A 16,010-nucleotide genomic window follows, 5' to 3' on the forward strand; every position below is an offset into this window, starting at 1 on the left:
GATGACAGGGGTATCAGAGTATGTGCGCTCTGGAAGGTTATGACAACGTATAAGCCTCATTGTGGCAATGGGATTAATTTCCAGCACATCCATATCAACACTACAGAACTCCTGAATTCCTTATTTGACACTGTCTTTCTCTTCACGGAGCTCTATACACTCCTCTTATGAAACTGATTTTCATTTCCACTCCTCTCATTCTTGACTAGTGTCTTTCCAGCAAACTCCAAGCTTCACTGTTTTATGTTAGAGTGGGGATCACAATACTATCATTGTTTCTATGCACATCCTAGCTAGGAAGCCATTAAGTTATTTTAGTTCTTGAGTATTGAAGCTCAGGATGTGTACAGTACAATTCATTAACGAGTACAGTCTAAAACTTGATTTTTCAGGTTCATTACATAGAGCCTAGTACTGGGTTGAGAGAGAGAGAGGGAGAGAATCTTGTGGTGTGGAGGTGGTTTAGTGGTAATGTGACATCACCCATAAAGAAACTTTGTCATTGGTCAGTCATTTGAACAACAAGCCAGCGGGGAAGAGTGTGGATGGTGGCATGACCACTGGGTAGGCTCACAAATTGGTCTTCTGGCCATGGTAGCAGAGAGCAGAAATATGTCTTTTGATGACATGTTTTCATGTTATTTCCCCATTTTTTTCAGTGTACAGTAGTTCATTGCATATATATAAAAATATACAGTATGTTATTTTTTAATTTCCGTCCATCCATTCATCATCCAATCCTACATTGCCCCATGAGGACCGTAGGAGCCCAGGGTAAGGCAGTTGGTCCTGACATTTAAGATGAGAGTGACCAGCCTCACTCATCCCTGAGTGGCATTACATGAGCAGTAAACCCCAACCATCCCTTGGATATAAACCTTCACTGGCTCAATCCGACTGGAGTGCAATAATTACCCACTAAACCACCAGGCGCCAAAATTTGGTTATATGGTTACCACCCAGCGTAGTAAATGGTTTCCTGGTGTACAGGAAACCATTTGGCTTGTCATTGTAATAAATACAGTACTGTAGTTTTTAAAATGCATAATAGTACATTAGAAAAATTATAAATCTATCAGGTCACCTTGACAAAGTCACCTAGCATCAACATATTGTTAATTTGTATGATATTCTTCCATTGGTAGTGCAAACACACCTTAACGTATTTGTAGCTATTTGTTGGTGCTGATATGTTTCATTTATTTTGCCATGAAAAAGTAGTGCTTTTAAGTTTGTTATTATTATTCATCATTCAAATAAAGCCTGAGTATTATTATTTTCCTTTAAAAAACATGGTTGTCATTTTATTTTCCTCATTTTCTGCGTTTGAAAAGCTTTCAGACATTATTTTTTATTTATCGTCATTCTTGTTGTCATCATCAATATTAGCAGCAGCACCACTATCATCGCAATCTCTTGTTCCCATCCACAGATAGGGTGGTGTAGGTTCAAGAATCTAGGAAAAAAGAAAAACATGACAGAAGGAGAATTACTGGATAATCAGAAGCATGCATATTGAAATGGGCCACAAAGTCATTTGTTTAACATTCATTCCCCTGGAATCTTGACACCACCTCACGGACATTAACCATATATACATACAGGGTGAAGTGCTTGAAAGGGTACAGCGGGGAAGAAAGGTTGCTGGTTCCTTGAAAGCAGTGATAAGAAACAGGGAAGTGAGCATGGAAGTGAAAAAGTTACTACATGACAGTATTGTGATACCAACTCTAATGTATGGAAGTGAAGCTTGGACGTTTTTTGGAAGGACACAAGACAAGAGTGAGAGCAGTGGAAATGAATTATTTAAGAGGAGCCTGTGGAGTCACATGGAGAGACAGGTTGACAAATGAGGATATAAAGGAGTGTTGTGGTGTGGATGTGGATGTGATAGGAAGCATTAGGAGGAACACGCTGGGGTGGTTTGGCCATGTGGAGAGGATGGAGAGTGAGAGACTGATGAGGAGAATGTATGTGAGTGAGATGGAAGGGGGGAGAGGGAGGGGGAGGCCGAGGATGAGATGGAGGGATGGAGTAGAGAGGTATATGAGAGAGGGGGTTGTGAGTTGGGAGCTGGGCAGTGAAATGGTGGGGGACAGGGCGACACGGAGGCGATTTGTTTGTGGCCACCCCGAATGGGATTGAGGCGTCTGGCAATAGATAGACGTACATGCTTCACATAGTGTATCAAGTAGAGTTAATCTGGTGACTGTCAGGTTTAAAAATGGGTGCAGGACCCTTGTCTTGCACTCCTTTGTACACAGTTAATCATGCAACTTAATCCTCTGTTAGTTTCCTAGCCTCATGAGCCTCCGTACTTTGCTTTCTCACGTGCTCATTTATCACATCTGTCAACTTTCTCCATGGCGTGCTGTCCTTCTTTTACCTTCCGACACACTCACATACAGTTAATCTCATAGTCAGCCCTGTGTATGCATTGTTAAACCTCTTAATCTTGGTTTCTTTGCACACAGACTCCATGTATATGGGTTTCATTAACATTTCATGTTCATGCCAGACCAAAATATCACATAAATGACTAGCACATTGTCATGTGGTCTTCTTGCAACTTGTATAGTGGGGTGTCACATCTGGCGTTTTTTTTATCTGCCGATTTCACATCTGGCGACAGGTTAGAAACTTTCCAAAGCCCCACATCTGATGACATGGCCTCATATCTGGCAGGCGCTCGCCAGGTGAAATTACGTGCGCATCCAGCTCAGCACTTGGCGGCCATCTTGTAACGATGCCATTGTTTACACTGCCACTGCACAGACCACAGCTACCACCATGCCTGACTAGCTTTAGTGCCCAGTTCTTGTGTTCAGCTAGAACTTGTTACAATAGTACGATGACGACCTTGGGAGAGATGATGAGGCAGCTACCCAGGCTGCCACCCAGTAGTTATTCATCAACCAGTAACCTACACTTTTGGCCCAGTAAAACACTCCTGAACTTGATATTGGTGAGCTTTTATTTCCTTTACATATTTATATTGATGCTTAGCATAATTATGGTTAACTTCCTTGGGATAAAAAGTACAAAAATATGTAAAATAGGGTAACTTTTGGGTGACAAAAGACTCCTGTTAATTTTTTCCCCATTTAAAGTTTGCCCCATATCTGGCGGTTTCACATCTGGTGCAATTTTTTTATACTGCTGTATTCACCAGGTGTGAGGCCCCACTGTATTTTGTTCTCTTTCATAATGAGGCCTTTGTATCGTTGGCCACATTTCTTCTGTGAGCCATTTTAATTTTTGCGCATTTATTTTACATATTTAACTCGCCATGTGCCACAGCTGTAAATATATGGTCTGCCATGTGTGTGCACAAATTGCCACAGCCATAAATGTACAGTCTGCAATTGAAAAATTCGCCAAAAATCGAAAATTCAAATGTGGCGGAAGATTTTTGGTAGGCATAGTTATGCACCTCTGTAGGGCTGGTACAGATGATATGACTTACCCACACCTCCCCCAGACTGCGGAGGTAGCTGTCTCCCCAGTCTTACTTTGACTGTGAGTGAGTGAGCATCATGTCTCACTGAGGTCTTTCCCAAGGTGAGATTGACGATCTCCTGATGGTTCCCATTGATGGTGAAAGTGATTCACCAGTTGATGATGATGCTGATAAAGAGTATGCAAACACTTGTTTACATGTGTAAAGTACTAACTCCAAAATTATGAACATTTACCTGCTTACTCTGTTAATCTTTTCTCTCCGTTGGGCTCCTCCGATCACAACCTTATTTTCTTAACCTGTCCTATCACTCCGGTACGGCCTGTGGACCCTTCAGGGAAACGTCGTCTGTGGCATTTTGGAGCCGCGAACTGGGAGGCCCTCAGGCAGTACTTCTTTGATTTTCCCTGGAATGATTATTGCTTCCATGGCTGTGAGCCATCTGAGTGTGCCTCGCGCATTACGGAGGTTATTCTCTCGGGCATGGAAGCATACATTCCTTTCTCATATCCTTTGACTAACGCAAGAAAGCCTTGGTTTAATCACGCTTGTTCTAATGCTGTCCGCAACAAGGAGAAGGCCTACAAAAGGTACCGGAGCCAACCCACCCCTGAATCACATCATCTTTACGTTTCTGCCCGGAATCATGCTAAGTCTGTTCTTCGCTCTACTAAAAATAATTTTATCCATACTAAATGCTCTCAACTCTTCCACTCGAATTCTTCCCACTCCTTCTGGCACCTTGCCAAAAATCTTTCTAACAACTTTACCTCATCATCCTTCCCTCCTCTTTTCTACTCTGATGGTTCTGTAGCTATTTCTTCTACTGATAAAGCAGATCTCTTCGCACAGACTTTCTCCTCCAATTCCACCTTAGATGATTCTGGTGCCATTCCTCCATCACTTCTCCCCTGTGACTTCCTCATGGCTGACATTAAAATTTCTTCAGTTGATGTATTTTCTGCCATCACTGGCCTCAGTGCTAACAAGGCATATGGGCCTGATGGGGTCCCTCCTGTTGTTCTCAAGAACTGTGCTTCTGTGCTTACACCCTGCCTAGGCAAACTCTTTCGCCTTTGTCTGTCAACTTGTACCTTTCCTTCTTGCTGGAAGTTTGCTCTCATTCAGCCAGTCCCAAAGAAGGGTGACCATTCCCAACCCTCCAACTATCGTCCAATTGCTTTAATGTCCTGTATTTCAAAAGTTTTCGAGTCAATTCTTAATAGAAAAATTTTAAGGCATCTTTCCTATCACAACCTTCTTTCCGATCGTCAGTATGGGTTCCATCAGGGACGCTCCACTGGCGATCTTCTCACTTACCTTTCAGACTCCTGGTCATCCTCCTTTCGGGACTTTGGCGAAAGCTTTGCCATTGCACTTGACATCTCAAAGGCTTTCGATCGAGTCTGGCATAAATCTTTAATTTCCAAACTGCCCTCCAACGGTTTCTATCCTTCTATCTGTGCCTTCATCGCTAGCTTCCTTTCTGGTTGTTCTACAGCCGCTGTTGTAGACGGCCATCGTTCTTCTCCTAGATCTATCAACAATGGTGTTCCTCAGGGCTCTGTCCTATCACCAACTCTCTTCCTTTTATTCATCAATGATCTTCTAAGCTGTACATCTAACCCTATCCACTCATACGCTGATGACTCCACCCTTCACCTTTCCATTCGGTTCCCGCAACGCCCATCTCAACAGTTACTTCAAGAAACAAGGGATGAGGCTATGGCACACCTAATGTCTGACTTGGCTCGTATTGCTGACTGGGGTAAAAATAATATGGTTGTCTTTAATGCATCAAAGACTCAGTTCTTACACCTATCAACCCGACAAAATCTTCCACAGGTATACCCATTAATGTTTAATAATATTCAGCTTAATCCTGCATCATCCTTGAACATGCTTGGGGTTTCATTTACTCAGGACTTATCTGGGAAAGATCATATTACATCTCTTGTAAAATCTGCTTCCAAGAGATTGGGTGTGCTAAGCCGACTCCGCTCTTTCTTTACCCCTGCACAATTGTTGACTCTATACAGAGGTTTTATCCGCCCCTGTGTGGAGTACAACTCTCATGTGTGGGGAGGCTCCCCACATACAGCTCTTCTCAATAGGGTGGAGTCAAAGGCATTTCGTCTCATTAACTCTCCTCCTCTTACTGACTCCCTTCAACCTCTGTCTCTTCGCCGCACTGTTGCATCTTTATCTCTTTTCTATCGCTACTTTAATGGTCACTGCTCCTCTGAACTGTCTGCTTGCATTCCTCCACCTCTACGACGGGCGTGTAGCACCCGTCTGTCAGCAAACTCTCATCCCTTTTCTGTCCAACTCTCTAATGCAAGAGTTAACCGTTACTCCCAGTCTTTCATTTATGCAACAGGTCATGCTCTGGAACTGTCTCCCTCTATCTGTATTTCCTGCTGCCTATGATCTCCAGTCTTTCAAACGCAGTGTGTCCAGGCATCTCAAAATGATCGGATCTTGAATTTGGCTCTCTATTGTATTTTGTTTTTCTCTTGGAGGGAACTGTTACTGCGGGCCATGGCCTTTGGTTCCTTCTTCCTCACATAAAAAAAAAAAAAAAAAAAAAATGCCACTCACTCGCATGTCGTAGTGCACCTCCACACATCATTGTTCTTGGGGACAGTTCCTGCATCATCTGTGTACCTTGTGAGAGTGTCCCTGGGCTATCTAGGATAGTTTCCCAAGAAGAGAATGCAAATCTCCTACTTCAGCTCACTGGGTATCACGGGCAGGCCGAACATTTCAGTCAACGGCCGAGAATGAATCAGCCTCAAAATTGAGTACTTTTATGGTTGTTTTCCATGTTTTCTCATCATTCCTAACCTATCTAGCCAAAAAAAATAATTAAAAAAATAAAAAATTGACCAGCACCACGACTCCATGAGTGTCCTGGGTTGGCCAGCACACGGCGGGCTAATGATCACCCTGAAATAGTTTTGCAGTTCTCTCATCTCCATGCAGATTCTTGAATAAGATGCAGTACTGTAAAGGGATTATAGAGCAAAATGGAAAAGTTTGCAGTATTCATAGAATACAGGGTATACAGTACTGTATTTTGTTATCTTGGATCTTATACAGTTTTAATGAGGTTTAGCAGTGGTGACAGCAGTAGTGAAATGTTATTGAGGACTGAAATCATTTTGTTTTCCAGGTGCTGGAACGATGTGAATTAACAACAGTGTATAGTGTTACACCGGCACATGCTGACCACATTGACCTGAAAGTCAGCCAGATGAACTTCCGTGTTTCTCCAGGTGAGGGATGAATTATCACAGAATGTGGAGTTGGCATATTGTATATAAAGAGGTGCAGTACTGTCTCAGGAATGGAAGTTTACATTTCTTATTTTTACCCTCTCTCATAAAGAGAGAGGGTGATGTTTGGAAACTCCCTGTACTGTTATTTGCAAATGATACTGTGTTGTTTAGTGAAGATGAAGGGGAGCTGCAAAGCATGGTGGATGAGTTTGGGGAAGTGTGTAAGAAACGGAATGTAAAGGTGAATGTAGGGAAGTGTAAAGTTATGGTTTTCGAGAGAAGTGAAGTCAGTGAATGTACAGTGAGGCTGGATGAGGAGGATATGGAAAATGTGAGTATGTTTAAGTACTGGGGTAGTGTGATGAGTAAGGATGGAGGTTTGGAGGGTGAAGTGCTTGAAAGGGTACAGCAAGGAAGAAAGGTTGCTGGTTCCCTGAAAGCAGTGATAAGAAACAGGGAAGTGAGCATGGAAGTGAAAAAGTTACAACATGATAGTATTGTGAAACCAACTCTAACGTATGGAAGTGAAGCTTGGACGTTGTTGGAAGGACACAAGTCAAGAGTGAGAGCAGTGGAAATGAGTTATTTGAGAGGAGCCTGTGGAGTCACATGGAGAGACAGGCTGACAAATGAGGATGTGAAGGAGCATTGTGGTGTGGATGTAAATATTATAGGAAGTGTTAGGAGAAACACATTGAGGTGGTTTGGCCATGTGGAGAGGATGGAGAGTGAGAGACTGATGAGGAGAGTGTATGTGAGTGAGGTGGAGGGGGGAGGGGGAGGCTAAGGATGAGGTGGAGGGATGGAGTGGAGAGGTGTATGAGAGTGGGAAGTGTGAGCTGGGAGCAGGGCAGTGAAATGGCAGGGGACAGGGCGACATGGAGGTGATTTGTTTGTGGCCACCCTGTATGAGATTAAGGCATCTGGCAGTAGATAGGGTTTTCCCCTCAGTCAAGTCCTAAACCCATCCAGATGAGTCCAGAAACAAGTTTGAAGCCAATCTAAATGCCCTAACAGCTGTAAAAAAAAATCTAACTTAAGCCAAACATCTGCAAATAACTCACTAGAAAACCAACAAATAAAATCTGAAAGAATGAAAAATAAGTCTCGAAAAATCAGACTTTGTTAACTACCGTACCCCACAATGACAATGTTCACCCCAAATATGACAAAAACACTTTAATTTAAGTCTAAAAACAGTTTATAAATCAATCTAAACACAGAATTGTAGTCTATCATGGAAATTGGTAAAGAAAATGAAAACCCATAATTAAACTGGGGTTGGCCATCATTAGGCGGGGTATGGTGGCATTTCTACCCTCATCGCTAAGCTGGGGTATCGCATCTAGGGGTATCGTATATCAAGGTATAGCTGTACTAACACCAACTCACTCCTGAATCACATGCTCTGTATGTACAGTACGTGCCTAGAATTGTGTTAAATCTATTTTTCGACTTGCTAAAAACAACTTTATTTTCTCCAAACATATTATACTGTCATTCTACCCCCCCTTATTCCTAGCATCTTGCTAGAACCCTCTCATTAGCTTAACTCTTTCACATATCAATGACGGCTTTAGCCGTCATAGGCTTCTGAGGCTCAGACATTCGGATAACGTCAGTTGGGATTTATTGGTGAGTGTGACCCTTTATTTTTCATGTTTTGAATACGCTGCCATAAAGTACAATTATTCAGCTTCAAAATGAGCCCTAATAGAGATTATTACGATGACAATTAAGCTTGCTGTACATATTGTAGGTAAAACATTGCTGTGGGAGTGCCAAAAACTAAAAATATTTTCTTCCTGTTCGTTCTTCTGTGGTATTATTGCTCCAGATGCAATAAATTATTAATCATTGGACAGGATATTTATTGAGCAATGTTATGGAACAAAACAATTATTCTATCTTGAATACTGTAGGTTTTTTGGCAGAATTTTTTAAAAAGTAGTGTAAAGTGTTTACATGTTGACTAATTTCTGCTCACCTTTTTCCATTTTATTTTGCATATATTCTTTCTTTTAACATAGCATGATAAAGTACAATTACTAAGCTTCAGAAAGAGACAAAATTGAGCTCTTTACAATGAATAGTAACTTTGCTACGAGCAGTAGTATTAAAACATCTCGGTGTGATGTCGCACAGTGCATCAGCTATAGTTATGCACCACAGCATTTTTTTACAAGCACAGCTGATGGGAAAGGGTTAAATTCTTCCTCGGTTCAGCCGTGTTGACTCTCTTGGTGTTTCTTGCACTAACGAAGCTAAAGTATTTGTTTAAACTTACTCTGAGCAATTCTTTTTCCTGGTCAAGAGGGCTGATAGGAAATAGGTGAGGGATGTTAAAGTTATAAGGCAATAAGGCACAAAGAGTGTGTGCAGCAACACAAATTATTGATATGTGACATAATGCTTAAGGAGCAGGTGAGGAAAAGGAGGACCTGTGCACCAAGTAAGAAAATATGGAAATTGAAAAACTAAGCAGTAACAGATACCTTCTATAGCAAGATGAGTAGAGTGGTGGCTGAACAGGGAGCTGTTGATGGAAAGGTTAATGAAACGTACATTACAGTACAGCGCTCTCAAGAACAGTCTCCTGAGAGTTACTGATTCACCGTGTGGGTGGACAAGGGACCCCCTAAGATATAAAGTAACATTGTGGTGAGATGAGGGTGTAGAACTGCAGTTAAGGAGAAAAAAAGGTTTAAAGAAGGTTTTCTGGCATTGGAAAAGGGATGGTAACAAAGATGAATACCTGGCCACTAAGTGTATGGCTAGAAAAGAGGTATCAGGCAAAATCTGACTTCCAGAGACATTTACTGGATAACTTAAATAGCGTGGAAAGAAAGAATATGATATTTAACCCCTTAACCGCGGGGCGTCACCTTCGTGACGCTTGAGAGCAAGGGATCATACCGCGGGGCGTCGCTTTTGTGATTCTGTGTTATTTTGAATTCACCCAGGCTTCCAAGTGGTGGCTTGTATCATCTATCAGTACTGCCAATGTCCGACACTAGTCAGCACTCCTAATCTCATCAGTACTCCCATCCATTGTTGACAATTTAGCCATTTCTCCCCGTTCTTGACTCCCCTCCCTACCCCCCCTCCATTACCCTATCCTCTCGCCTGACCGGCCGTGCTACGCTAAGTAAATCTTCCCTGGAATTTTTCACTGATTTCATCCATTGAAATAAGCCCTATGCCCTATTCTTATACCAAATAATATATACAAGAAAGAAATTAGGTAAGTGAGAGTGCCATACACCTGGAATTGGCTAATTATCACCTGACAACACCTCATGTGCACTTGTTTGCTAATTTTCGCTGTTTATTTCCCCTTGAAATATGCCGTATAATCTATTTTCGTAATAAATATACATATAAGGAGGGAAGGGAGAAGCCTAAGTGATATTTACATTCACCTGGAACTACCTAATTTATAATGTATTGTCTAGATTTCCTGCCAATCATTTCACTGCTTTATATTAGCTGCTGTCAAGAGGCTAACATTGGCAGTAATGCATTTCCCTAGGTAGGCCACCACCCTGGCCCATCCTTATCAGTTCACTCTCATCTTCCAATGTGGAGGTACGTCTGTTTGCTCTTGCTAACTTCAGGGACTTTTCACCCCCATGCAAAGAGCCCTGTGACCTTTACCCCCTACTAAACCTCGTGTGGAAAGAGGTAAAGGGCTGACAATTGATAAAAGAGTGACTACGATCTTTCTATTGAGTAAAACAGTGCAAGTGGAATTGTAAATAATGTGTAAACAGCAAGTGAAAGTAATGAATGTAAATATACATGAACAGTGGAAAATAGTTTTATAAGTTACTTCAAGTGACAGTGCATAACACAGTGTAAATAAAATAGAAATGTAAATAAAATAGAGAACGTAAATAGAAATGTAAATGAGTAGTATTATAAGAATACGAGTATATATACTAGGAGTAATGAAAGTGAAAGTTTCACTCTAGCATGTCTGAATACTATGAGTTATGAGAGTGAAGGTGAAAGTGACATTCACTCTCAATGCTAGTATACAGGACGAGAAAGTGAATGCTACGTATTTTACTGAAAGAAATTGAATCCCTACAGTGACAATAAACTAATACTACTGAAGGAAACTTATGGATAAAGACTGTAGGTATATATAAGTGTTATATAGTAATAGAAATATAAAGTGTGAGGGGTTTTATGAATAATAAATGACAGAATACTAACAGCGAACTAGCACAAGTGGGAAGGTCATACGCGCTCGTAATTTTCATTGCTTTCACAGTGGTTTTTATTTGGAGTATGGATCCCAAACTACTTGATAATCATAGAGTAGTGTTTATAGTGTTAATATCTGGCTGTGGTAGTCATATTACGGGTTGTCGGGAAGTGTAAAGTGGAGACTTCGTTACTCAACTTCAGAGGTCTCCACAAGTCCTATGGTAGTCGACGAAGGCTCAACAAACATCCCAGAAGAAAGCTGAAGGTATGTGCCATATGCATATATAATTTTAATATTCTAGGACTAATAACTGATTTTTGGCAAATATTTTTTGAGAGTCTGTCGGAGCCTGAATAACCCCGCTGGAGACGCAAAACATTGGGAAACATGCCCACGGTGTAAGGGTTAAGGTGGCAAATCAGATGAAGAGGGAATACAGGGATATCACAAATGAGCCTTGTCTGAAGAATGATAAAGGAAAGGTAGTAGTGAATAATGAAGATATTAAAGACACCTGGAGAGAGCATTTTAACCTTATGCTGAATGAGGAGTTTGACAGGAACAGGGAACTTTTGGAGTCGGCTGATCCAGTGTTTGGCCCTTGGCCTTTGATTGATACTGCTACTGTGAGCAGGGCAATAGGCAGGATGCTGGTGGGGAAGGCAGTAGGTGTGTCTGGGTTAACTGCTGAAATGTTGAAGGTCTCAGGTTAGTTATCGATTTGATATATACAATTACTGTAAATGTGAGTATGTTGTCCCAGATGATTGACTGAAGAATGCAATTGTAAATGAGTGCAAGGGGAAGGGTGCTGCCCAGGAAAGAGGAATTTATAGAGGCATGAAACTTTTGGACCAGATAATGAAGGTAATGGATAGAGTTCTGGAAGGTGAAGTTGGAGAAAAAATTAATATTCATGGGATCCAGTTTGGGTTTTTGCCGGGCAAAAGGACAATTGATACCATATTCATTGTTCAACAGCTTTAGGAAAAATATGTAAGAAAGAAAAGGGATCTGGAAAAAGCATATGACAAAATAGACAGAGAAGGACTATGGAAGGTTTTGTGCAAGCACAGTGTAGATGGTAAGCTGCTAGGTGTCGTCAGGAGTTTTTATGATGGTCGTGAAGCATGTGTAATGGTAAATGGACATCTAAGTGATTGGTTCACGATCAGTGTGGGTGTGTGACAAGGTTGTGTGATGTGTCCATGGTTGTTCAATATATATATGGATGGGGTGATGAGAGAAGTAAAAACACGAGTATTGGAGAGGGGGATGACTTTGGTAATGAATGGTGATGGAAGAAATATCTGAAATTTGTTGTATGCTGATGATGCAGTGCTACATGCAAGTACTGGACAAGAACTTGGTAGACTAGGGCAGATTTTGTAGATGTCTGTGAGCGTTCTGCCATGAGAGCAAATGTAGAAAAGAGTAAAGTGATGGTTATATAGAGAGAAGGTGACTCTCAGTGTGATGTTACAGTGAATGGAAAGAGATTGGAATTGGTGAGAGAGTTCAAACACCTGGGTACAGTGATAGAGAAGAGAGGAAAATGTGGAAAAGAAGTTGAAAGTAGAGTGACAAAAGGAAGGAAAGTAGCTAATGCTATGAAGGCCTTGATAAAAAACAGAAACTTGAGCATTGCAGCTGCGCGAGGCTTACATGGTGTTAATGCCAACTTTAACATATGGGTGTGAGCCTCTGGTGTGGCATGAATATGAAAAGTCAAGAGTGAGAGCAGTGGATATGGGACTGCTGAGGAATGTATGTGGAGTACAGAGAGTGGATAGGATACGGAATAATGTGGTCTGTGAGAGATGCGTAATGAGGAAGTCTGTGGACACCAGAATCAGAGAGAGTGTTCTGAGATGGTATGGTTATGTGGATAGAATGGATGGCAAGAGAGGGGTGAAAAATGTATATCTGAGAAAATTTAAAGGAGGGAGGAGGTGAGGTAGGCCAAGAAGAAGGTGGAGAGATATGGTGTATGAATGTGTGAGTGTGTGAGGAAGAGAGGTATGGAAGTCAGTGAGGCTAAGGGGGCTGACAAGAGACAGAGCTGGCTAGATGAATTTTGTGCGGAGAAGCACATAACCAGGAATTTGGCATCCCATTTTAACGTGGCAGCGTTCAGATTGACCCTGTCAGATGGGTATATGAAGCCACAGAACATGGTGAATTTGGGGGGAGGCCTATCTGTTGGAGCCAGGATTCTATGGGCATGAATGATGAGTGAATGGAAGCTTGGTCCATTGAATTGGGCAAACTTTGGCTGTCTGGACATTGCTACTCTTCATCTTGCCCTAGAGTGGGAAAGGAGGTCCAGATGATGATGATGATGATGATGAAAAGGGATCTGTACTTTGTTTTTGTAGGTTTGGAAAAGGCCTTTGACAGAGTCCCTAGGGAGGTGGTGAAGTGGGTAATGATAATGATTGGGATCAAGGAGTGGCTGGTTAGAGTGGTTATGGCTATGTATGTGGGTGCTCGCACCCAGTGAGAGTGAATGGAGATTTGAGTTATGAGTTTTCAGTGAATGTTGGTGTGCATCAGGGGTCAGTCTTGAGCCCCTTGTTGTTTATCATGGTGCTTGAAGCCCTTCTCATGTGACTTCAGAAATGAACCTCTGTGGGAGATGTTGTATTCCTATGATTTGGTGTTGATTGCAGAGAATGAAAGAGAGTTGGAGGAAAGATTTAGGCAGTGGAGAGATGGTATAGGCCACAAAGGCTTGGGAGTAAAAGCAGATAAAACAAAAGTGATGGTATCTAGGGTTGGTGGCTATACTGTGAAAGAAGAGGGAGAATGGCCATGTGTGATTTGCCACAATGGCTTGGGAAGTAATTTCATTATGTGCAGTGTTTGTGATAAGTGGGTCATAAGAGATGTAATGGTATTAGAGGTAGACTTTTAAATAATACCAATTTTGTGTGTGCATTGTGTCGGGGAGAGCATGTGGAGATTGTCAGGTGTAAAAGGATTAATCATGCCGGTGAGTCTCTCAAGTGTGTGGAAGAGTTTTATTACTTGAGAGACATGTTATATGCTGGAGGTGGGGCTGGAGCTAGCTCTATGGCTAGAGTGAGGAGTGGTTAAATGAAGTTCAGAGAGCTGTTGCCTCTACTGACACTGAAAGGGCTCCCCGTCCATGCAAAGGGATCTTTGTATGTGGCATTTGTTAGGAGTGCAATGCTGTATGGTAGAGAGACCTGGGCAGTAAACGATGTGAATATTTGCAGGCACAGATATACAGAAATGACAGTGATTAGGTGGATGTACAGTGCGTCCTTGAATGCAAAACCTGGTGCGGGTTAGGTGTACAATGGAAGAGTTAAGAGGTAGGGTGGGACTTGACTGTATTGGTGTTGTGATGAGAGGTTGATTGAAATGGTTTGGGCATGTGGAGAGGATGGAGGATGATAATTGGGTGCAGAAAGTGAGAATTGATAACACGGTGGGTGGTAGTGTTGCAAGAGGCAGACCTTGGACAAAGTCATTGAGTGTGACCTCAGGGATATGGGACTGAATAGGGAGGCTGCCAGGGATCGAGTAGCATGGAGAGTTGCCATTAGGTGACCAAGGTCGATGCGTGGAAGCACATTGGAGCCTTTATAAACAAAACAATATGATGTAATTCAATTATGTGTTGCTTCATCTTTCCATCCATCCATCCATTATCCAATCCTACATTGCCCCGTAAGGAGTGTAGGAGCCTGGGGCTAGGCAGTTGGTCCTGACATTTAAGTTGAGAGTGACCAGCCTCACCCCTGAGTGGCATCACATGAGCAATCAACCCCAACCACCCCTTGGATATAAACCTTCACTGGCTCAATCTGATTGGAGCACAATAATTACCTACTAAACCACCATGCACCAAAATTTGGTTATATGGTTACCATCCAGTGTTGTAAATGGTTTCCTGGTGTACAGTACAGGAAACTGTTTGGCTTGTCACTCAGTGTAGAGGCACCCACAGGCAGAAGGAAGAGGAAAGAATGAAGGAAAGAAAGAAAGAAAAGAGGGAGTGTAAAGTTACTCTTAGGCAGAAGGAAAAGGAAAGAATGAAGGAAAAGAAGACAGAAGAGGATGGAAGGAAGGAAGGACGGAGGAGAGGAATGGGCAGACACCCGAGAGCAGGACTACATCGAATGAGTGGATGGTGAGCACCCCCACCCCTCTGAATTCCTCATCCCTGTAGTTAAAATACTTTCAGAAGATATACTTCTTGCCCCCTCTTGCTTTGGTACTAAAAAAATGCAGTCTTTATAAGGTTCCTCTCATTATTTTTAAAAACTATTGTTCTGTGCTTAGATCCTTTCGCCTTTGCTTGTCAACTTGCACGTTCTCATCTAACTGTAAGTTTGTTTGTATTCAGACCATCCTACTTATAACCGTTTTGCATTATTCTCTTGCATTTCCAGAGTCTTTGTGTCTTCCTCAGAAAGAAGATTGTGGAAGAACTTTCCTCTCATAACCCTCTTACTGTTGGTATGGTCTCTGTCAGGCATGCACAACTTGATCATTCACATTCCTTTCAGATTCTTGGCCATTTTCCTTTTGGGACTTTGGTGCAACTATTGCCTTTGCACTTCTCGAAGGCTTTCAGCCGAGTCATCACAGATGTGTTAAGGCATTTACAAGGATATTGCATCAGCTGTGTTCCTCCCCATGTACAGCTGTGTTCCTCCCACATGGGGATTTTTCATGTCTTAAAAAAAAAAAAAAAAAAAAAGCCTTTTAAGATGGTAGAACGTATCGCTGTTTACTGCACAAGTAGCATTTCTTGCTGGGATACATGAATCTGATAACTGAGGCAAGGTACACAGATTTAATTTTTATAACCAAAGTGGCTGGTGCTATGAAGACCATGTTATGAAACACAGGTCTGAGTGTGGCAGCTACAAGAGGCTTTCATTGAGGAATTGCAGTGCCTGCATTAACATATTGGCATAAGACTTTGGTGTGGCTTGAAAATGAAAAGTCAGGAGTAAGAGCAATGGAAATGGGGTTATTGAGGAATTTGTGTGGAGTGTGGTGAGTGGGTAGGATG

The 16,010-nt window shown here is 42.0% G+C and overlaps 1 protein-coding gene across 1 annotated transcript in view; it reads left to right on the forward strand.

Annotated features, from left to right (window-relative positions):
- Positions 1-16,010, forward strand: part of Vps13 (vacuolar protein sorting 13C) — a 1,164,731-nt gene that overhangs the window by 635,485 nt on the left and 513,236 nt on the right. Inside the window, exon 45 of the mRNA XM_080277871.1 lies at positions 6,636-6,738. Coding sequence (XP_080133997.1) covers positions 6,636-6,738 — 103 coding nt within the window. The remainder of the gene's footprint in view (positions 1-6,635; positions 6,739-16,010) is intronic.

This window comes from Coenobita brevimanus, chromosome 71, assembly GCF_032717465.1.
Source record: "Coenobita brevimanus isolate Jiangsu-jjx chromosome 71, ASM3271746v2, whole genome shotgun sequence".
In the NCBI taxonomy this organism is placed as follows: domain Eukaryota; kingdom Metazoa; phylum Arthropoda; class Malacostraca; order Decapoda; family Coenobitidae; genus Coenobita; species Coenobita brevimanus.